The sequence below is a fragment of the Budorcas taxicolor genome, chromosome 11, assembly GCF_023091745.1.
Source record: "Budorcas taxicolor isolate Tak-1 chromosome 11, Takin1.1, whole genome shotgun sequence".
NCBI lineage: Eukaryota > Metazoa > Chordata > Mammalia > Artiodactyla > Bovidae > Budorcas > Budorcas taxicolor.
In genome coordinates, this window is record NC_068920.1 from 163,793,158 (window position 1) to 163,813,847 (window position 20,690).

The 20,690-nt window shown below is 61.1% G+C and overlaps 1 protein-coding gene across 1 annotated transcript in view; it reads right to left on the reverse strand.

Moving 5' to 3' along the window:
* VAV2 (vav guanine nucleotide exchange factor 2) overlaps positions 1 to 20,690 on the reverse strand; it is a 175,349-nt gene that overhangs the window by 71,228 nt on the left and 83,431 nt on the right. Inside the window, exon 3 of the mRNA XM_052648088.1 lies at positions 4,105 to 4,163. Within this exon, the coding sequence (XP_052504048.1) occupies positions 4,105 to 4,163 (59 nt within the window). The remainder of the gene's footprint in view (positions 1 to 4,104; positions 4,164 to 20,690) is intronic.

Genomic DNA, 20,690 nt, shown 5'->3' on the forward strand with positions numbered 1-20,690 from the left:
CCCACCACGCGGGCCCCTCGGGGCGGGTGCAGAGGCCCACGCCCGGGGCCCCACGACGGCCCCGCACCGGATCCTCAGGCCCACGTCCACCGGCCTGCCCAGCGCTAGCGCTGCTCTCACGAAAGCGCCTCAAACAGCTCGGGTTTACTACCCTGCGGATCCGGACATCAGGAGCCTACGGCGGGTCTCACGGATGCAGATCAAGGGGGCGGCAGGGCCGGCTCCTTCCGGGGGCGCGAGGGGAGAGCCTGGCCCTTTCACAGCTTCTAAGATGACCCGCATTCCCTGGCCTGTGGCCACACCCCTCCAACCTCCTTCCTGACTCTGACCCTCCTGCCTCCTCCTTACGCTTACAGGTAAAATTCCATCTATAAAACTTGACCTGCAGAGAAGCTTTTCCCAGTCTAGACACAGGGTCTAGGGGCTAGGAGGAGGGTGTATCTTTTGGGGGCCACCTTTCAGCCCTCCACAAGGCCGGCAGCCCTTGGGTGTTCACAAGGTGTCCAGGGCGGCTAAAAGCACGCTGCACAGGGCACAGGCTCACAGCAACTTGGGCGGCAGGGGGACCCTTCCCAGCCACAGACGAAGAGACAGAGGGCCCATGAATACCCTTGCCTAAGACCCCTCAGCAAGCAGGCGGCTGAGAGATGAGACCTCCTAAGGCTGAGGGCGCCCTGGTCTCACTGTTCAATTTCAGGCCCAGAGAGGGTCCGCCCTTTGCCGTCTCCTCCTTCCCAGGCACTCAGAGCTGTGATGACCCCCAAACAGGACATCCTGCAATGTGGAGGGCCAGCTCCGGCTGTGACGAGGGCTGGATGACGCCCCATGGACTTCCCCACCATCACTGCTGGCCCCTCAGCCGGCACCGGGGTGGCGCTCTTAGATTAAGTTTCCTATTCATCGGCCCCTGAGAAGCACAACTGGGGCTTCTGTGGAAGACCAGCTCACGGCACACGGAGCAAGGGTGGTGAAAAGGGTCTTTTTTAAAGGAGCGCGTCGGGCTCCTCTCCAGCCACGAGAGACGCGCGGGAGAGATTCGTTAGGGCTGTGGGCTCCATCTGCGGGTTTTCAAAACAGCAGAGTCTAGCCAGCGGAAGCCCTTTTGCTGATTACCGACACCAGGAAATGCTCTCAAGCGAACAGCACAGTCAGGGTCCTGTGTGAGCGCTGGTGGCTCCCAGCCGTCACATCGCCTGTGAAACCCTCGGCCTGCGCGGAGCTGCTCAGATGCGTCCCGCTCGGGAGCGGCCAGAGCCCACCTCCCAGGCCCAGGGCGGGGGAGCTGCGGGGCGTGCCGGAGGGCCTGTCCCCGGGCGCTGCGAAGGGAAAGGACCCCGGGAAAGTTCTGGACTGGGGCTCAGACAGGGAGGGAGAAACACTGGGTGAGACAGGGCCCAGGGCACGTTCAGTGATCAGGGCGAGGGGGAGACACGGGCGAGCTCTTCCTGTGAAGGTGCTGTTCTGGTCAGCAGGCCCCGTCCCCGCCTTTGGTCCACAAACACCTTCCCTGCCCCCTCACCTCCCTCCCCCATGTGCAATAAGGGTTAATGCCACACCCTGTGTGTCCAGGGAAGGTCAGGCTCTGGCCTGGCTCCCGAGACGGACCTCTGAGCCCTTGGGACAGCCTGCTGATTAAAGAATCTCTGTCTACCTGGGTGGGGGTGGGGCGGAGCGCCCAGGCCAGGCCAGAGGTCTGTGAAGTCATGGGGTTTATGGGGGACCTCAGGCCCACAGAATCAGCTAGACCTCTCCAGGGGCTGGAAGCTAAGGTCACCCCCACGGGGGCAGGCCAATGCCGACCTCGGGGTTCAGCCTCACCTCAATGAACCCTGAGACACCCCCCGGGTTTACCCCACTCCCACCAGCTCCACGAGGAGCTGCCCACACGAGGCGTGTAGCCCACCAGACTGGAGCGGCTCTCAGCTGCTCCGCAGGCTAGACCGCCTCTCTCTGCTCACTGTCGCCCTAGGGGCTGGGGTCTTCATTCCCCATCCAGGGGGCCACTGTGCCCACATGCTGCCCGGAAGAAAGAGGGAAGAAGGCGCGTTTCCAAGTCCACGGGCCAGCCTCGGAGAGCTGGCCTCTGCCCACCCAGCGCAGGAGCGGCCGGGGAGACACCTGCGCCGTGGGGCCGGGGCCCTGGGACTGCGGGGGCGGAGGGGTCAGGGGAGACGGGGAGACGGAGCTGAGAAGGCCAGGGCGCCGCCCGGCCCCTCAGGGACCATCCACACTGATCAGAGGCCACCTGGTCGCTCTCCGGCCCCTCACCACTTTCTAAGCCACCAGCAGACTCCCTGGCCAGCTGTCACCCCGGGGAAACCGAGGCTCCGGGAGCCAACAGAGAGGGCAGTCATGGCCTTGGCCACGGGCCTCTTGCCCCAGGGCAGGGTATGGGGAGCCTGACACTGCACTCAGCCCACCGCAGGGCCTCGTGCACCCCAGGGCAGGGCATGGGGAGCCTGACACTGCGCAGCCCACCAAGGGCCTCGTGCGCCCCAGGAGCACCCCTGCGCTCCCCGACACCAGGCCCCCGACCAGGAGGATGGTTATGAGATGGGAAGAAAAGATCGCACTCTCGCTTTACACGACAAAGCCAATAGAATGACTGACTTCCGCGGCATGAACTCCATTCCCGCCTACATGCACGCGCAGACACGCACACAGGTGGAGGACATGCTGGAACAGGGAGGAAGCACCCAGAACACCTGTCATCCGGGCTAGTGGGGCAAAGAACGGACGACCGTTTCTGGGAAAAACACAAACAAGAAAACACACAAACTGTCTGTGTATCCAGCAATGACTCACTTTTTAAAACTACACGTTTTCAAACAGTCCCGGTTACAGACAAAAGCTACACTGAAAACCAACCCGCGCAGCTGGGGGCCTCACAGGCAGAGCGACGTTCTAGAACATGGGCCAGGAGGTGGTGCAGGGACTTCACCCTAACGTTATGCTTTACACCCTAAACGTGCTACAAATATTCTCGAATATGTGTTTAATAGCAGTGCAACGACATTTTTAAACAGCCTGTCCTTCATCTGACATTTTTAAAAAATCCTCAATTCAGTGAAACTTCTGAGTCTTTGGAGAACCCAACAGGAAAAGAGGTTCTGGGTGGGTTCCCTGATATTTGCATCTGTTCCCATGATTCTCTGGACCTGGGCGAACAGCCACACCAAGGGGCCCGTTGCAGTGGGCATCCTGGTTTTGGGACCCCCAGCCCACAAGTGTGCAGGGACCCCCATGACAACACCAGGGGGGAGCCCCCTCCAGAGCTGAACCACTCTCACAAGGTCGCCGGTACCCACCCAGGCGAGACCCCCAGGCCCTGCATCCTCAGGAGGAGTCACCTCTGCCCCTGAAACCTCTCTCTCCCACCCCGCTGGCCCACGACCCAGGGATACCGGGGGAGGCAGGCCCTAGGCTTGAACCCCATTGGGTGTGGAAGCTGGTCTCCCTGACCCCAATCTGAGGGTCGGAATCTGCAACAACCAGATCTCACCAGGGGCTGCCCTCCCCTGTCCCACGTGGCTGGCATGCCCCCATCCCCCCAGACGCCTCCGCCCCCTCAGTCCCAGGGTCCCCCACTCCCCAACATCCATGTGTCAGAGATCAGACCCCAGCACCACGGAATTCTCTGCACATCCAAGCAGAGTTAAAGCCGAGAGTGGGGAGATTCCTGCGGGGGCTGGGGGGTGGGGGGCGGCCACAGCCGCAGGCAGGCAGGGCCCCTGGCTCAGCCCCATCTCCACAAACACCGCTACTTCACTGGAGGCAAAACCCAGGTCTGACATGTGGAGAGGGCATTTAGGTAGGCGATGATCTGTGAAAGGATTAATTTGCTGATCTTATTACCTAAATCGAAAGAGATTTTGCAGCCATCAGTAACAGGCTTGCAAGATTTCCCGGGTGTGAGCTAAAGCCTCGCCCCTCCTCCCCACCCCTTCCAGCCGCCACCAACGGGCAACCCTACACACTGAAAATTCATGAGAAAGACCCGGGCCGAGGGTATCTGTTCAAGACTCCAGGATCTGTGACAGGGCACATGGGAGGCAAACGAAGACGAAGCGGTGGGTGCCCTGCCGCGCGCTCCGCAAAGCTCACCTGATCCCTTTGTTCTGAGCCAAGTTGTGCAAGGAGAGTCTTGACACGGCGGAGATGACCTGCGAGGGGAGACGAAAAGACACTTCTGTAATTTTATGAGAAAGCCGGGAGTCATCACGAAACAGTAATGAAGTGCTCTGTGGATGTCGAGAACTGTTACTAAAGCGCTTTTCACCTCAGGGAAAAAAATAACGAAAAGGCAGAGCATAAGATCTTTTTTAGGCAGGACACCTGTTTCGCATCTGCTGTGCAGGATGCGTCGTTTCGGGGCACTGATATCTGCTGAGGGCCACGTGTGCCCGGTGCATGCCCCGGAGCCCAGGCCTGGGCTCACAGCCCCTCTGCCATCTCCTGCCCATCGGCCACTCACTGAGTCCCGCCCTCCTCTCCCAGGAGAGGGTCTGCCCCGTCAAGGCCACCGCAGGTGTGCACACACACCACGACCACACAGGGCGCCCCCCAGGCTCCTGCTCTGGAAGGCATCGTGTGACTTAATAATAACTCCTGTCATGGTGGGGGCTGACCCATTTCACAGGTGGGGAGACGGAGACCCAGAGATGCCAAGTGACTGCCCAAAGTCACACAGCAGCCCGGAGTGCAGCGCAGGTGCACACATCCCAGGAGAGAGCTCCCTTCCCTTCCAGCCCCTCCAATCTTTCCATATGGACCATTTAACCAGATGCCCAGCTAGCTAGGGGTCAGGGTATAGAGGGAAAACAAAGAGCCCCAGGTTCCGATCACACAAGGGGATCCCAGGAGGCTCTCCCCGGATGAACAGATGTGTCAAAGTTCTGGGGTCCCTGCCCCAGCCCAGTCCTGCCCTGTAACCAGCCCCCTCCAGACACACAAGACCCACCCGGCTCCCAGCCTCAGAGGCCTCAACACAGCCAGTCCACAGACCTTCAGATGACCGGGGCAAGCAAGGACGAGGCTCCACAGACGGTCACGGTGAACGGGGGCCAGGCGAGAGCATGGCTGACCCTGAACACAGAGCGTTACACGCTCGAGCGTGACCCGCGGGTCACACAAGCTGCTCACGGTTCCCAGCAGGACTCACGGGGAACCTGCTGTGAGAGACCACGCACCGCGGAGGCAGAGGGACAGGCCTCGACTCCAAGAGCCCCCTGCGTGTGCACAGGTGTGTGCGTGCACGTGTGTGACCACTGGCCACACTCACAGACACCCTCAGAAACTGAGCCCAGTGAGCCTTTTATGTGCGTCATCCCGGCGAATCCTCACACCCCTACGAGGCCGGCTGTGTACACGAGGGACTCGGGAAGCCCGAGGCCAGCTCACCTCCCCAAAGCCCCCCACCTGGGACACATGCCTCAGACCTCCTGTGAGGTGGCTCTCCGTCCAGCGGCAATTTTCTAGAAGTGGGGAGAGAACCCCACACTGTACACAAGGGCCCTTTCTCAGCTGGCGAGACGGCGGATCCGGCCAACAAGCCGCGTGCTGTACGCTGACTTCCGGGAGGGGCTCTGTTTCAGGGGCCGGTTCGCATGGAAGTCATGAATTCGAGGTGCGACAGGGCTCCTCTGTGTCTTCTCAGACAAGACTCAATGGGCCGATTGTGCATCTGGCCCAACCGGGGCCCCCACACTTGTGTGTGCCAAGAGGCCTTTCACATATAACGAGCGACTTGGCTTCTGCTGTTATTCTTGGCTTTTAAGGGCTCTAAATATTTAGGAAGAACAAAAATTAAAGCAATATTGCTCGATGTCCTTACAGTCACTAGACAGAATGCTGAAAGTATCGGGGCCCAAGGGTTTGGCAACTGGAGGGCACACGTGCCGCCCCCCTCCTACGCCTACCGTGGCAGATATCACCAGTCAACTGACGCACTCCTCCACCCTGAGCCAGACACAACTCAGGATCCTCCGTGCCGAGTCCAAACAAGACACCAGCAACAGGCCAGCATCGGCTCAGAAAACGAAGCCTGTCTGCTGACCTGAGGTCGGGGCCGCGTCTCGTGTGGGTAGAGCCCAGGACAGGGGGAGCTGCCACAGGTGAGCGAGCCGAGGCCAGGAGACGGGCCCGTGTGCCCATGGGTCCTCAGTCTCGGGGGACAAAGCGGCTTCTGCAGCTGCCGTGACCACAGCAGGGCTCGGCCCTGAGCTCTCGGCCGCTCTGCTCCAGGCTGGAGCCTGTCATAGTGGTTAGTGAAGGGCTCTGGATTCCGGTCGCCAGACGGGGCCAGCTCCTTAAACGAGGTTAACCGTCCCAGCTCTGCCCAAGGCGCCCTGTCCCTTGCTGGTCCGTCCTGCACGTCTGTACAGAAAGGGAAATCTCAGGTCTCACCTGTGGGGGACCTGGCTCGGTGACCCAGGGCCCAGGGCAGGGGCTCCAGGGAGCAGACCCCTGAGAACGGTGGGGTCAGATGAGGGGAGGGGCCCCCATGAAAGTTAAGGGAGCAGGTGTCACGAAGCACCCTAGTGGCTCCCGGAGGCACCTCTGGCCGGTGCCTTCCCCACCCTCGGGTGAGAGCTGAGCTTCCCCAGAGGCATCCCTCTCCCATAATGATCAAAAACTTCCCGGCTCAGAGTCCCTGCCAGCTCCTCTGAAAACATACATGTCAAAGGATGACATTTCCCCAACTTCCATCCCCCCTTCTCGTCTGCATCCCTGATAACGAGTGAAAAGACGCACAGCTGCTCATCTTGCCCCCTCCCTCCCTCCACACAAAAGGCTCAGACTCCTGGCCTCAGCGAGCCAGCAGCAGCTCCCGCGGGGCCCACGGAGCCTCAGCCCCGGGCAAGCAGAGGAACGTGTGTGCAGAGGCCGGGCAGGGACCCGCGGGAGGAGGGTGTGTGCCCACGGGGAGCAGTCGTGCCGGGAGCGGACGGCTGCATGCCAGCTCCCCAAAGCCACAGGTGTCTGCTGTCCTCTCGCATCTGCCTCCCGCTCGCCCGTCACCTGCAGGGTTTCAGCCCCTTTACTTGGTGAAGGAAGAAGGATGCTGGTGACAGCGTAGAGCCTGGGGCCCGAGGCCTGGACCCTGGACGGCAGTCTCACTGGGCCCCACCGGGCGTGGACTGCTCAGACCCCGAGGCGGCGCCCCACCAGCCTGCATCCGGGCAAACAGACTGCCAGATACTGGCCAGTCGGCTTCCTCGCGTTCATGGGAGGAGCTTTAGAATGGAGGCTCCCAGGCTCTGCCCGGAGGGGGTCGCTCCTCAGAAGGTGCCCCCTACGGAGCAGGCGTGGGGCGAGGTGGGGGCGGGGACCGGAGTGGTCTGGGACGCAGTCAGATGGCCTGCTGGTGGGAAACAGCCTGCACCGTCCTGAGTTCACATCCGGCCACCGGCCTCAGTCTGCCCGCCTGTGAAATGGGAACGGGCGCACCCCTCCCGTGAGACTGCTGGTCTCGCTGGAACGTGTGCCAGGCGTCTGGCCTGCAACAGCGCGTTTGCACGGCCAGGGGTTGAGGAGGTCCAGGCGCTGGTTTAGGGTTGACTCACCCCTCCTACTTGGGCTTCCCGGGTGGCTCAGCAGTAACGAGTCTGCAGTGCAGGAGACACAGGCTCGGCCGCTGGGTGGGGAAGGTCCCCTGGAGGAGGGCACGGCACCCCACTCCAGTATTCTTGCCTGGAGAATCCCATGGACAGAGGAGCCTGGCGGGCTACAGCCCATGGGGTCGCAAAGAGTCGGATGTGACTGAGTGACTTAGCACCCACACAAGAACCTTGCCCTCACTCGGACGAAAACATGGGAAGAGGGGAAAGGTCTGGTTCCAGGCTCGGGGCTTACAACTTTGTTGTGACTTCGAAAGAGAAGTTCAGGATGAGGGCTGAAAAGGCAGAGACCAAAGGCCAAGGCAGGGACAGACAGACAGAGGGGGTGGGGACTCTGCCTTTCAAAGGCAGCATCACTCAGAGGCCTCCAGGGGAGACGGGGTGGACACTCAGAGGCCTCCAGGCAGGCCTGGACTCCGCAGCCCCTTGCCAAAGCCTCTGTTGAAACCTGGGGAAAAGCAGTCAGAGACCAGCCTGGCAGCTGGGCCCTGAGAGGCAGAGTCAGCTGCAGGCTGCCCAGCTTGCCAGCCCTCCTCTGCTCGGCTCCCTGGGCTGCAGCAGTCAGCTTCCCGGTGGGGCAAGGGCTCTAGCTCCGGGAAGGACTCGCCTCCGACCTCTCCAGGGCAGGGTCTGCAAACTGCAGGCGCTGACCTGCTGGTGAGGCATAAACTCAGACAGGTCCTAAGGGCCTTTTTTTTCACTGAAGTAGGATGACACAGGAACAGACAAGACAAGACAGACAATATCGGAAAAGAGAAGTCAGGGACTCTATTTTCAGTCTGGAGGAGTCGAGTGACTTAGCTTCCCTGACTTGTTCACTCATCAAACATTCAACGTGCCCTGCGAAGTGCCAGCCGCGGGCCTTCTGGCCAGGCCATAACAGAGGATGGGTCGGGTTCAGGGACGTTTTCGGAGCTCCAAGAGCCCCAGGAGGCTCCCTCCCAGCAGATGGAGTGGGCCAACACTGTGCCCCCATTTTACAGACAGGAATCGAGGCCCAGGGACCCACAAACTCACTCAAGGCCACACTGCAGCAGCTATCACATCTGACCTTCAAAACAGGCTCCGAGCCGCCTCTTTACAGACGAGAAAGGCTGCCGCCCACCGAGTTCATACGATGGCCTGAGGACAGTGACTGCAAGGATGCTCAGAGAATGGGGATATGGATGAGCGGATAAGCAGAGAGGTGGGCGGGCGGGTGGATGGTGTGTGGTTGGAGGGAAGGACGGATGGACAGATGGGTGGAAGGATGGATGGACGGATGGGTAGATGGACAGACAGGATCAACAGCAAAGGTTCCGATGAGAACCTGCCTCCCAATCCTACATCTTAACTATAGGAACACGAACTATCATTTATCAAGCCCTTACTAAGTGCCAAGCAATACAATGATGAACACGACGCAAACATGTTCCTGCATATAATCTCTCTCCCCACTCTCCACGCATCAGACGCAGACACTGGGGACTCGAGAGAACGAGGGCCCTGCGCCAGGTCTGTGCTGGCCGCTGCCGTGCTCCCATCACGGGAGCCAGCAGTGGGCAACGAAACCCCGAGCTCCTCTTCCAGGCCCCCTGCACGTCTCCCAGCCTCCCCCGCAGTTACTGAGGTCCACCCGATGGGAGCAGACCTCCCAGGGGCTACTCTCAGGCACGGCTCATGAAGCTTCCCTGCTTCTGGGGCGACTTCGAAAGCCTCAGGTTAGAGGTGGCAAAGCCACCGTCACACTGGGTCCCAGAAGGTCTGAGTGGCACAAGGGGCCACGCACGCACACACGCACGCGCGCACGCACTGCACCCCGGGCCCTCCCTGAACGGTCCTGCCATCTCCGGTGGAAGCCAGCCCAGGCCAGGTGCCGCCTGCCCCAACACTGCTCTCACCAGGCCGCGCGCCACTCTGCCCTGGGCTCCACAGCGCCGGGCTCTCGAGTTGTGGGATCTCAGTTCCCAACCAGGGACTGAGCCCACAGCCCTGAACTGCAAGGTGGATTCTCAAGCACTGGGCCACCGAGTCCCTGCCCTGCAACTCAGGACCTGAGCCGAGGACCCCACAGAGATGATCCAGAGGATGGCCAGGGACACACCTCGGCCTTTAAAAGGGCCAGCTGCCCAGTCTCTGGTCAGCTGGCAAGTGGGCAGGTCTGTCAGCCCCGCGTGGTCAGGGGGGCGCCCCGCCGTTCTGAGGAATCACTAAGTGGGAACGGCACAGACCAGGGAAGACCCCCTTATCAGCCAGGACCAGGCATCGCAAACACGCAGCAGCACCTCGGAGCCAACCAGGCGAGATGATCAAGCTCATTTAAATACGTTGCCCCGGAAACTCCCTATCTGTGGGGGAAATCTACAGCCAACACAGCTGCATATTCAGAAGCAAATCATTATAAATGGCGTTCTCCAGCTCAGCCAGCGGCGACCTGCTTTTTCTCTTTTCACGTTGGAAGCAAGGTCAGAGACATGGGTGCCTCTGCCTTCAGATGACGACCGGCAGCGAGGAGGGACTGCGGGCACCCACGCTCGTGTTCAAACGCCGCCTCCAACAGGCCAGGAAACAAAAGCAGGTGGGACCCGGTCATCTCAGCCACCACCTGCGGCACATCAGCACCCGGGGGCCCTACAGATGCGGTCTTCCTTCAAGGGAGCCAGAAGGAGGCTGGGAGATGGGAGGGGGCCGGGCTCCAGGCCCCAAGACAGCGAACAGCAAAATGAAGCCCACTAGTGGGGCCAGGTGACCAGTGGCAAGGGAGGGCGGTCTGCTCGTCCTTAGGGGGTCGGAGCTTCAGAGTGACTTAGGAGCAACAAAAAAGGCTAACAAGAAAGAAAAGTCTATCAACGTCTCGGAACTGGACACTGCTTTGTCCTGCTCTTGAACTGGGCTTCCAGCGAGACTTGAAACCACTCCCCACATCTAGCTTCCTCATTTGGTGGGTCCAGATCAAGAAAAGATGCTCAAATGCAGGGAGAAGACACCACCCTAAGCCTCGGGACCAGCGGCAAGAGTCTCTACGCCTCAGGCTCTGCAGGTGCTGACATCTGTAACAGGGACAGAGGGCTGAATGCCGACGTGCGGGACCCCTGAGCCGGGCGCCCTGCAGGGTCTGAGCCGGCGGCCTCGCAGGCCCCTGCCCGCGGCGCACCTCCAGGGCAGTCAGCGTCTGCATGCCTTGGTCTCTCCGTGCGTGGACCTGGCCGTCTCCACAGCCACCCGCCAGAGGGGCTGCTCGTCTCTGCAAGGTGAGAAAACTGAAGCCCAGAGGGTACGGCGACGTGACCAAGTTCTCACCGCTGGGGTCAGGGACCACGCCGGAGTCGCGCTGTGAAACACACAGGAGGCCCCGCAAAAGCAGGGACACCAAGCGTCTGTCCTCACCGCCTCCCCCGGGCCAGGAGAAAGCCCAAACCCCCGCTCACCCCGGGCGGGTGGTCACGGGGGACAGACTGGGTCTGCTGCCAGCTCCGTCCCTCCCCCAACCATCCGCCCCACTCCTCGGGCCCCAGTTTCCTGCTGGGAATGAGGGGCTGCAACCTGGTTACCCTGAGGGCTCGGATCATGTCTACGAGTCCTCAGCACAGCCAAAGGAGGGGCCGAGCAGGAGCCCCCAGGGACGCCACAGCTGTGAGCAGCCCTGGGCCAGGAGTGTGGAGAGCGAACGGCCCGGGGCTTTGGAGACCAGCTGACCGCCACACTGAGCCCAGGAAGGGCGAGGCGCAGGGGGCAGGGGCCACAGCATTCCACCCCGTGTCCTCGGCCCCCAGCACCCACCCCTTCTTTGTGTCTCTGAGGCCACACGGGGTGGGGGGCTGAGGTTTACCATCCCCTCCGTCCTGACACCCTAGGAAGAGCTGCAAGAGGAGGACTGAGCGGCAGACCCCGCTCCCTGGCGCCACCCCCTCCTGGCTGCAACCAGCTAAGGTGCCGGCTTAGCCAGTGTGCAGGGGTGCCAGCCCCGCCCCCGGCACCTCGAGGAGGAGCAGTCCTAGGACCAGTCGAGGCAGGAGAGGCCAGGAGCAGCGCCCTGTATGCCTGGGAGCCAGGAGAGAAGAGGCTGGGAGGGAGCTGGATCCAGGTGTCCTCAGGGGGCACAGTGAGGGGCAAGGAGAGGGTGGAGCGCCCAGAGCCCCCACTGCGGGATCCCTGCCACAGACAGTGTCCGTCCAAGGGCTCCGGGCACTGGCCGTCTGTGGTCCGTGATCCGCAACGTCCGGGCACAGGACTGGGAGGACCGCGGCGGAACCCGAACTAGAGCTCTTCCCAACCAGGAAGGTTTGCAGGAATCAGCCAGGAAAACGCAAGTCTGTAACAGAAGGAGCTCAGCAACCATCTGGTCCAAAGTCTTCACTCTGCAGACAGGAAACCTAAACCCCAGCTTGGGAGACAGAAGCAATTGGCAAAGGCCACCCAGGACCTCCAGGCAGACACAGCACGGGAAGCAGGATTCCGTCTGGAGCGCAAGGCCCTGCTCTGACTGGCCTCGTGACAGTCACTGTGGACGTGTGTCCAGCCCTGCCCCGGCCAAGTCTTTATGAGGCTCATTCCTATTCGACGATTCAAACTTCCCCCTCCTCCTCCTCAAAGGCAATGGCAGCCCACTCCAGTACTCTTGCCTGGAGAATCCGGGGACAGGGGAGCCTGGCAGGCTGCAGTTCGTGGGGTTGCTAAGAGTCGTACACAACTGAGCGTCTCCACTTTCATGCACTGGAGAAGGAAATGGCAAACCACTCCAGTGTTCTTGCCTGGAGAATCCCGGGGACAGGGGAGCCTCGTAGGCTGCCGTCTATGGGGTCGCAGAGTCGGACGCGACAAGCGACTTAGCAGCAGCAGCAGCTCCTCCTCCTCGCTACTTCCACCAGGAGACATTTCTGCAATCTTCCCATTTCACGGAGGAACAATTGAGGCTCAGGATTCACGGCTGAAAGGGGCTGAGCAGAGGTGGACCCAGCTCATCCATCTGCCTGCGGGGCCCCAGATCTTCAGCCCGGCCCCGCCCTGAAACCCAGGCTCATCCAGCCCTGATCACAGGCCAACAGACGGCAGCCTCGCCTCCAGGCATGAGGGCAGGGTTGCTAAGTGAGGCCCTGAGGCTCCTGAAGCTGAAGCTCCAATCCTCTGGCCACCTGATGCGGAAAAGTGACTCATTGGAAAAGACCCTGATGCTGGGAAAGATTGAGGACAGGAGGAGAAGGGGGCGACAGAGGATGAGATGGTTGGATGGCATCACCGATGCGATGGATAAGAGTCTGAGTGAACTCCGGGAGGTGGTGATGGACAGGGAGGCCTGGAGTGCTGCAGTCCACGGGGTCGCAAAGAGTCGGACGTGACTGAGCAACTGAACCGAACTGAGGTTCCTGGGGGCCAGGAAGCGCGTCAGACCACAAGGAGGCTTAGGGAGCTGGAGGAGTGGGTCGCTCTGGCCACTCACCGTCTGCGAATGCGCTTCCCCTCCCCCTCGACACCCCTCCCCGCTATCACAGCTGCAATGACTGATGGTGCAGCAGGAAGAGGAGCGGGCTGGGCCTGCCCTGCCCCATCTGGCAGGTAAGAGGTGAGCCGAAGGCATGTCAAAACGTAGGCGGCATCTCAGACCCAGCCGCAGACAGGCAGCAGCACGGCTCCCCGCTGATCCGAGGCGAGGCCGCCCAGCGGTGTGAGTCACTGCCCAGAAGGCACCAGAATCCCAGGGGCAGGACCAGACGCCCCGCCCAGGCCTGGGACGCCGCACGCTTTCCAGAACAGCACGGGGAGGCGGAAGGACGCCCAGCCCCAGGCGAGGGCCTCCCCCTCCCCAAAGGCCCCCACTGCACTTTCCCTTCTCTCATCCTGGGGAGCCCAGGGGCCAGGCGGCAGGCATCTACACAGCCTGCTCCGGGGTCCCCGTGGCCCCGCCCAGCTGCGACTGCCTGCTGTGACATGGATTCCTGCCTTCGGGTGGTTTGTCTCCAGCACAATCCCACAGGGTCAGGACCATCGCCCCGCCTTTCCAGATGAGGAAACCGCAGCCCCAACGGGCGCCCCTACTTGCCAGGGACCACCTGGAAGAGGTGGCCCAGGCTGGCTACGCCCAGGCCCCTCTGAGAGGCGGAACCTGCACCTGCGTCTGCCCTCCATCCTCACACTTGGGAGAGCTGCTGAGAAACAGGGAGTGGACCCTGTCTTCCTCCATCCCCTCCCAGAACCGCAGCTGGGGGCACCGGGTGCTGGGGCAGTGGCTGAACCCAGCACAAAGACCCACGGGTGCCAGGCCACAGTCCCTGAGGCTGGGGACCCATACCCCCAGGCAGCCTGGCCCTGCCGCTGAGGGTCAGCCCACGAGCAGCGCGCAGAGTCACACCAGCCTCACAGGGCCTTCCTGAAGGAGCCAGCACGGAAGTGGGCCCGAGCCCTGACCCCCAGCTTGAGCCCTGACCCCCAGCTTGAGCCCTGACCCCCGGCCCGAGCCCTGGCCCCCGGCCTGATCCCTGACCCCGGGCCCGAGACCTGACCCCCGGCCCGAGCCCTGACCCCCGGCCCGAGCCCTGACCCCCAGCTTGAGCTCTGACCCCCGGCCCGAGCCCTGGCCCCCGGCCTGATCCCTGACCCCGGGCCCGAGACCTGACCCCCGGCCCGAGCCCTGACCCCTGGCCCGAGCCCTGAGCCCCAGCTTGAGCCCTGACCCCCGGCCCGAGCCCTGAGCCCCAGCCCGATCCCTCACCATGAGTATGGTGCTGGGCTGCAAAGTTACCCGCCTGGCTCACTGAATCCTCAGCCACATGAGAAGGTGATACTGTGCCCCGTGTCAGATAGAGACCGAGGGTCAGAGTGGTCAGCTTCACACTAACAGAGACAGCCGTGAGCCTGCCTGGTGAGAGCCCCAGCCCCCAGTCTAGGCCTGACCCAGGAATGCCCCGCCCCCGCCGTGGCACTTCTGGCTCGCGGGCTCTGGGCTCTGGGCCCCATCCATCAAACCCCTGGCCGCTAATGGGGACGCGGTGATAGCAGCCATTACCTGGAGAGGGCCGGTGCGTTTCAGAGCTGCTTCACTGCCCTCCCTGATTAATGGCCATTTTAATGGAAAGGGGAACAAAAATTGTATCTTTCACACCATGGCAATAATTTTTCAATATACACACTTATCTCTGAAGTGATGGCTTAGTAACTCCGTTATTAACTGCTAGCATAACCCCAGTGCCCCGAGCAGCATGGATCTCTCCAGCCTCGCCCGCTCCTTGCTTCTGACGCCAGTGCCTGAAGAGCCTTGGGAGCTCTGGCCACCCTGCAGTGTTTTCCCTACTTTCTCCCGGGGCTTTCTGACAGCAAAGGAGGGCGCGGCCCTGCCCCCAGCTCCTGGAGCAGGGCAGAGCTCTGCCTGAGCTGTGTTCACACCCCCAGTTCTGCTGATATCCAGCAGGAGGGGAAGCAGGGATGTCGGGGGTGACCGCTGGCACCTCAGCAGCCGTGGAGCTGTGTGAGGATGGTCCTGAGCAGCTATACAAGTTAGGGGACAAAGTGCAAGCCCAAATGTGTTCGTGGCTAGGTGGGTGTTTCTGGAACAATCTGATACACTGAGCATTCAGAAAGGTCATGCTGAGGCTGACAAATGACAGTCCCTGTCCATTCCCAGTGGAGAAGCGAATGCTGAGTGTAGCTGAGTCCCAAGCTCCTCACCTGAGGAACAGGGGCAACACACACCCTCATGGCTGAGGAGGCCCCCTGCGCTTCGGGTACACTGTCACAGCCACAATCATCACTTCTGCCCCTCCGGGGGTGGCCCCCCGCTTCCACACCCCCAAGTCCACTGTGGCAGTCTGTCACTGGACAACAGTTAGCCTTCACTATGGGCTGAATCTCTGCATCCCCCCAGAATTCATGTATAGAAGCCCTCCTCCCCGACGCATTTGTTGCTGGAGGTGATTAGCTCATGAGGGTGGAGAAGAAGAGAGTGGAGAGAGACGTTCTCTGCTTCTCGCCAACACCTGGGGACACAGAGACAGTGTTCACAGCATCCTGAGCTGATGAGACGACCCCAAGGAGACGGTCCTGCGGACTGTGCCCACAGCCAGCCTGTCCCCAGGAGGGTAGGGAGGGGTTTTCCAAACGGGTCCACAGAGCCGCAGGCAGGGGTGGGCAGGAGCTGAGGGCAGCCACTGACCATGGGCTGTGGGGTGCCCACTTCCCTTGCTCATGTGTCCTACAAGAGGGAGCTGGGCTCGGGGCCTCTGCCCAAGGTCTCCCCGCTGCCCTGGCCAGGCGCACACCACCCCCATCCCAGGGTTCCTGTGGCAAAGCCTCCCACGGGAGCAGAGGGCTAGGCTTGGCGCCACTAAACCCGGCTTCATATCCAGCTGCAGAGAGTCCCCGCAATCCCGGCGATGCCCTCAGCTCTCGAGGGTCCCAGGTCCTCGTCTGTAACGTGGCAACGATGACACAGCAGGGGTTCTCCCTCCTCACCCACACGGTCAACAGGGCTCAGCGAGCAGCAGGACATGCCAAGCCCTGTGGAGGGACGAGAGGTCATGGGGAGCTTCTGGAGCTCACAGGACCCAGCGCGTGCTCAGTGTTGCAAGGACAGGCACACCAGCAGGAGACTAACCGAGCTGGGGGGCAGGGGGCACCAGGGAAGGCTTCCTGGAGGAGGTGCCACTCAACCTCAGACCTGAGGGGCGAACAGGACGTGGCTGGGTGACAGGCTAGCGTGTGTCACAGTGAATGAGGGCGCCCTGCCCACAGGACAGCCTGGTGCCTGACACTGCGGCGTGCAGCCAGCTCACCCCAACCATGAGGAACCAGAGTCAGCACAAGACCCCTGCAGCCCGGCATCTTTGTGCAAAGGAAACCCTTGGAGGGAAAGAAGCATACGGTGACTCTCCCTCCCTTGCATGTGCTGATGGAGGAAGCAGCTGGAAAACGAGCCGAGCTCCAGACTGCGCCCCCCAGTGTGGTCTCCTCTCGACTCCTGCTTACTCCTGGCCCATTGGGGCCTTCCTGCACCAGCCAATGCACGGATTCTCTTCCCATTAATACTTGCGAGTAGGCTTCAAAGATGCTTTTTTTCCCCAGAATGGATTCTCCGTGACCACAAGAGAGGAGCTGGCCTGGAGTGGAGGAGACAGAGCTGCTGCCTCGGCGGGGGAGGTGAGCAAGGACTCGCCGGTGCCCCAGTGCCCCAGCTCAGCCTCCACAGCCGGCCTCACGAGGGCCTTACGAGGGATGCTGGCCCCAGCAGGAATCCGGTCTTTAAAATGCCTGTCTCCCCCCAGGGGAGTCCACGGGCATGTGAAAACCAGATGCCACGAGGGGCCCTATGGGGCCCTGGCACAGAGGACACGCGGGAGTGCCAGGAAGCGTAACAGAGCCGGGCCTTGATCGATGGCCGCCAACATCCTGAGCTGGAGGAGGAGGAGGACGCCAAGGGGACACCCTGGCTGCGGGGGATGGGAAGTCCATCCTCTCAGTTTTCTGTGACTCTAAAACTGTCCTGACAGCAGCATCTGTTTGAGGGGAGCTGCCCTTTGGCTGGGGTGCAGCGGGCAGCCCACTTGGCCCCCTTCCCTGGCGGCTCTCCAAGACTCTGGTTGTGGAAATGGGGTTGGGAGGCAGATGAGAACTCGGGGCCTGGATCCCTGAGGGTCCCTCCACGCAGGTGTCGGTCCCCAGATGCTCCTGTGATAGAAGCCGCAGCCCCACGCCCAGAGGGGCCGCGGTTCAGGCACATCACCGAGCTGCCTGGGGTGGCCAGGCCAGGCCCTGAACCCAGTCCAGTGGGCTCTTTCCACCAACAGCGTGGCTGGAAGAATTACACGCCCATCAAACTGCCTCCAAGACAGCGGGCTCCAGACACCAAAGGGCACAGCCCTCCGCAGGCCGGAACCCTTGTCTGCAAGTGGATGACCCGCGACAAGGCCTGTCTACACCTGTTCTGGGTTGTTCCGTATCCACGAGCTTCCTCCCCAGAAGAAGGATGCTTGCCAGCAGCACGGAGGGAAAGGAGCTGCCCAGGTCAAGAAATCCAGGAACCCAGCCCCCATTAGGGGGCACCACTGACAGTCTGGGGGTAGGGGCGGGACAGAGAAGGACCCACCGCCGGATGAGCCCACCAGCAGCCCAGCAGAACCCGCCGGGGTCCCAGTGGCCCGTGAGGGCGGCCTGGAAGCCACACAGGACTTCCAGCCGCCACCCCCCACCCCCCGCCACAGTGCATCTAACACCTAAGTGTATAATTCAACATTCGATGTTTCCATCCCAGATCGGAATTAATTATTTATCATCCTATCAAAAGCAATTCTATCTTCTGTACTGATTCAGATGTGGCAGCCCCTCCCCCGCCCTGGCTGGCATCCCAGCAGAGCCGGGGAAGGCGGGTCAGGCCCCCAGCAGGCACTCGAAGAACACCTGTGATGTGCCCGACAGGCCCTGCTCCCTGGGGTGGAGCCAGGGCCAGGGTCACCACGTGGCGTCTGGTGCCCAGCAGGTGCCCAGATTGCATCGGGGGTTCCAGGCAAGGACGTGAGGATTTCAACCTATCCCAGCCCCTTAGCTGCTCCCTCCCGGGATGATGCATCGTGAGAGACACGGAGCAAGAAGGAGCCGGTGGAGGTGGGGGCCACTGGCGCAGATGGAGGGTAAGGCCTCTCACAGATTTTACTTGCGGCCGACAGAGCCCGCAGCCCTCTCCTCCCGGGATCAGCTGGGCCCTCCCCTCTCCTGGGCACAAGCCAGCCTTTGCCAGAATCCCCACCGCTCCCCCCGCTGGCCACCCCTCCCGCACACCTCCCGGGTGTCTTCACACCGCCCCTCCAGGTGCAAGGGGCTGGAGTAGACACGGCCGGGCCTGGCAACTGCGCAGGGCCAGCTAAGGGGCTGGGACTTCCTAAGAGGTCCTGGCAAGGCCCCCAGGGAGAAGGAGGGCAGGGCAGAGAAGAAAGACCCAGAGCAGGGAGGCCTCAGGCCCCTGCCAAGGGGAGGCCCTCCCCAGCCCATCCGTGCCCCTCACACCCTGACTCGGGCTTCTGGCATCCAGAACTCCAGACAGTTCTCTGGAGTTGTGAGCGCCTGGAGAATGGTCCCCGGCACAGCAGCCACAGGACACGGTGAAGGTCGCAAGGACAAAGCCCTGCCATCGCAGCCCGCAGGGTGGCCTTGCCAGTGCTTGGCACAGAGGATGGGTCACCTGAACCTGCGGCCGTTACAGCCAAGCCTGAGGGTCCCTCCAGAACCCACGTCCTTCCCAAGACCTCAAAGCGTGACTTTGCCTGGAAAAGGGGCCGCTGCAGTGTAATTAGTTACAACGCAGTCATTCTGGGACGCGGCGGGCCCTTCACTTGAAGTGACTGGTGTCTCCATGGGGACGACAGAGGCCCAGGCAGGAGGGACGCAACCACAAGACAGAAGCCCCTGGAATTGCCAGGAGCCCGAGGGACCCTCCCCCAGCGCCTGCGGAGGGAGACCACCCAGGGAGACCCCGCCCCCAGAGCCTGAGGGTGGAGTTGACCCCGCCAACACCTGGATTCGGGCTTCTGGCATCCAGAACCGGGACAGACAGCTTTCTGGAGTTGTGAGCATCCAGTGAATGGCCCTTGGCACGGCAGCCACAGGACACCGCACAGAGCTGAAGGTTGCAAACGCTAGTCCAGGGTTGAGAGTGCTGACTGCTTGGGGGTTAGAGCGCCACACCCGAGCTGCTCCAGGGGCCCCTGCAGCAGAGGAAGCCGGCGGCCCAGGAGGACAGCACGGCTCCACCTGGGGAGGAGACGGGCTGGTGCATCCGAGTGACCCAGCACGTGTCGTCCAGCTGCGTGCAGCGGCTGAAGGGCGTGTCCCAGCCAGTCAGGGCCTGACCAAACGTGGTCTGCAGGAGAAGGGAACGGCAAACCACTTCAGTATTCTTGCCTTGAGAGCCTCATGAACACAATGAAAAGGCAGAAAGATAGGACACTGGAAGATGAGCCTCCCAACCCCAGGTAGGTAGGTCTCCAGTGCTACGGGGAAAGAGCAGAGAAATAGCTCCCGAAGGAATGAAGCAGCTGGGCTAAGGCAGAAATGATGCTCAGCTGTGGACGTGACTGGTGGTGAAAGTAAAGTCCAACGCTGTAAAGAGCAACATCGCACAGGAACCTGGAATGTTAGGTCCATGAATCAAGGCAAATTAGATGTGGTCAAACAGGAGATGGCAAGAATGAACATCGACCTTTTAGGAATCAGTGAACTAAAATGGACTGGAATGGGTGAATTTAACTCAGATGACCATTATATCTACTACTGGAGCAGGAATCCCTTAGAAGAAATGGAGCAGCCCTCATAGTCAACAAGAGCCTGAAATGCAGTACTTGGGGGCAAGCTCAAAAACGACAGAATGATCTCTGTTCGTTTCCAAGGCAAACCCGTCCATGTCACAGTAATCCAAGTCTGTGCCCCGATCAGTAATGCTGAAGAAGCTGAAGTTGAACAGTTCTATGAAGACCTATAAGACCTTCTAGAACTAACACCAAAAAAGACCCAGAGCACAGATTCAACTTTTCCCGGAGGCCCCTGCCTGGCACTCTGGGTCCCAGAGTCCCTGCATCCACCAAGCTGGGGCTGGTCCCACAGGGACCTCCTTCCACAAGAACGACCTCCCGCGGCTCGACCTCTGGGCCCCTACCGCTCAATCCTTCCATCTTAAGTCACTGGGAGGGGCGTCCCTGGGGCTGCAGGAGGCTTCCTGCCCCGCTCGCTCCTCAAGGACATGGACCCTGCATTGCTGCCCCCATCACTAATCTAGAGCCAGACATCTTGGAAAGTGAAGTCAAGTGGGCCTTAGAAAGCATCACTACGGACAAAGCTAGTGGAGGTGATGGAATTCCAGATGAGCTGTTTCAAATCCTGAAAGATGATGCTGTGAAAGTGCTGCACTCAATATGCCAGCAAATCTGGAAAACTCAGCAGTGGCCACAGGACTGGAAAAGGTCAGTGTTCATTCCAATCCCAAAGAAAGGCAATGCCAAAGAATGCTCAAACTACCCCACAATTGCACTCATCTCACATGCTAGTAAAGTAATGCTCAAAATTCTCCAAGCCAGGCTTCAGCAATACATGAACCGTGAACTTCCTGATGTTCAAGCT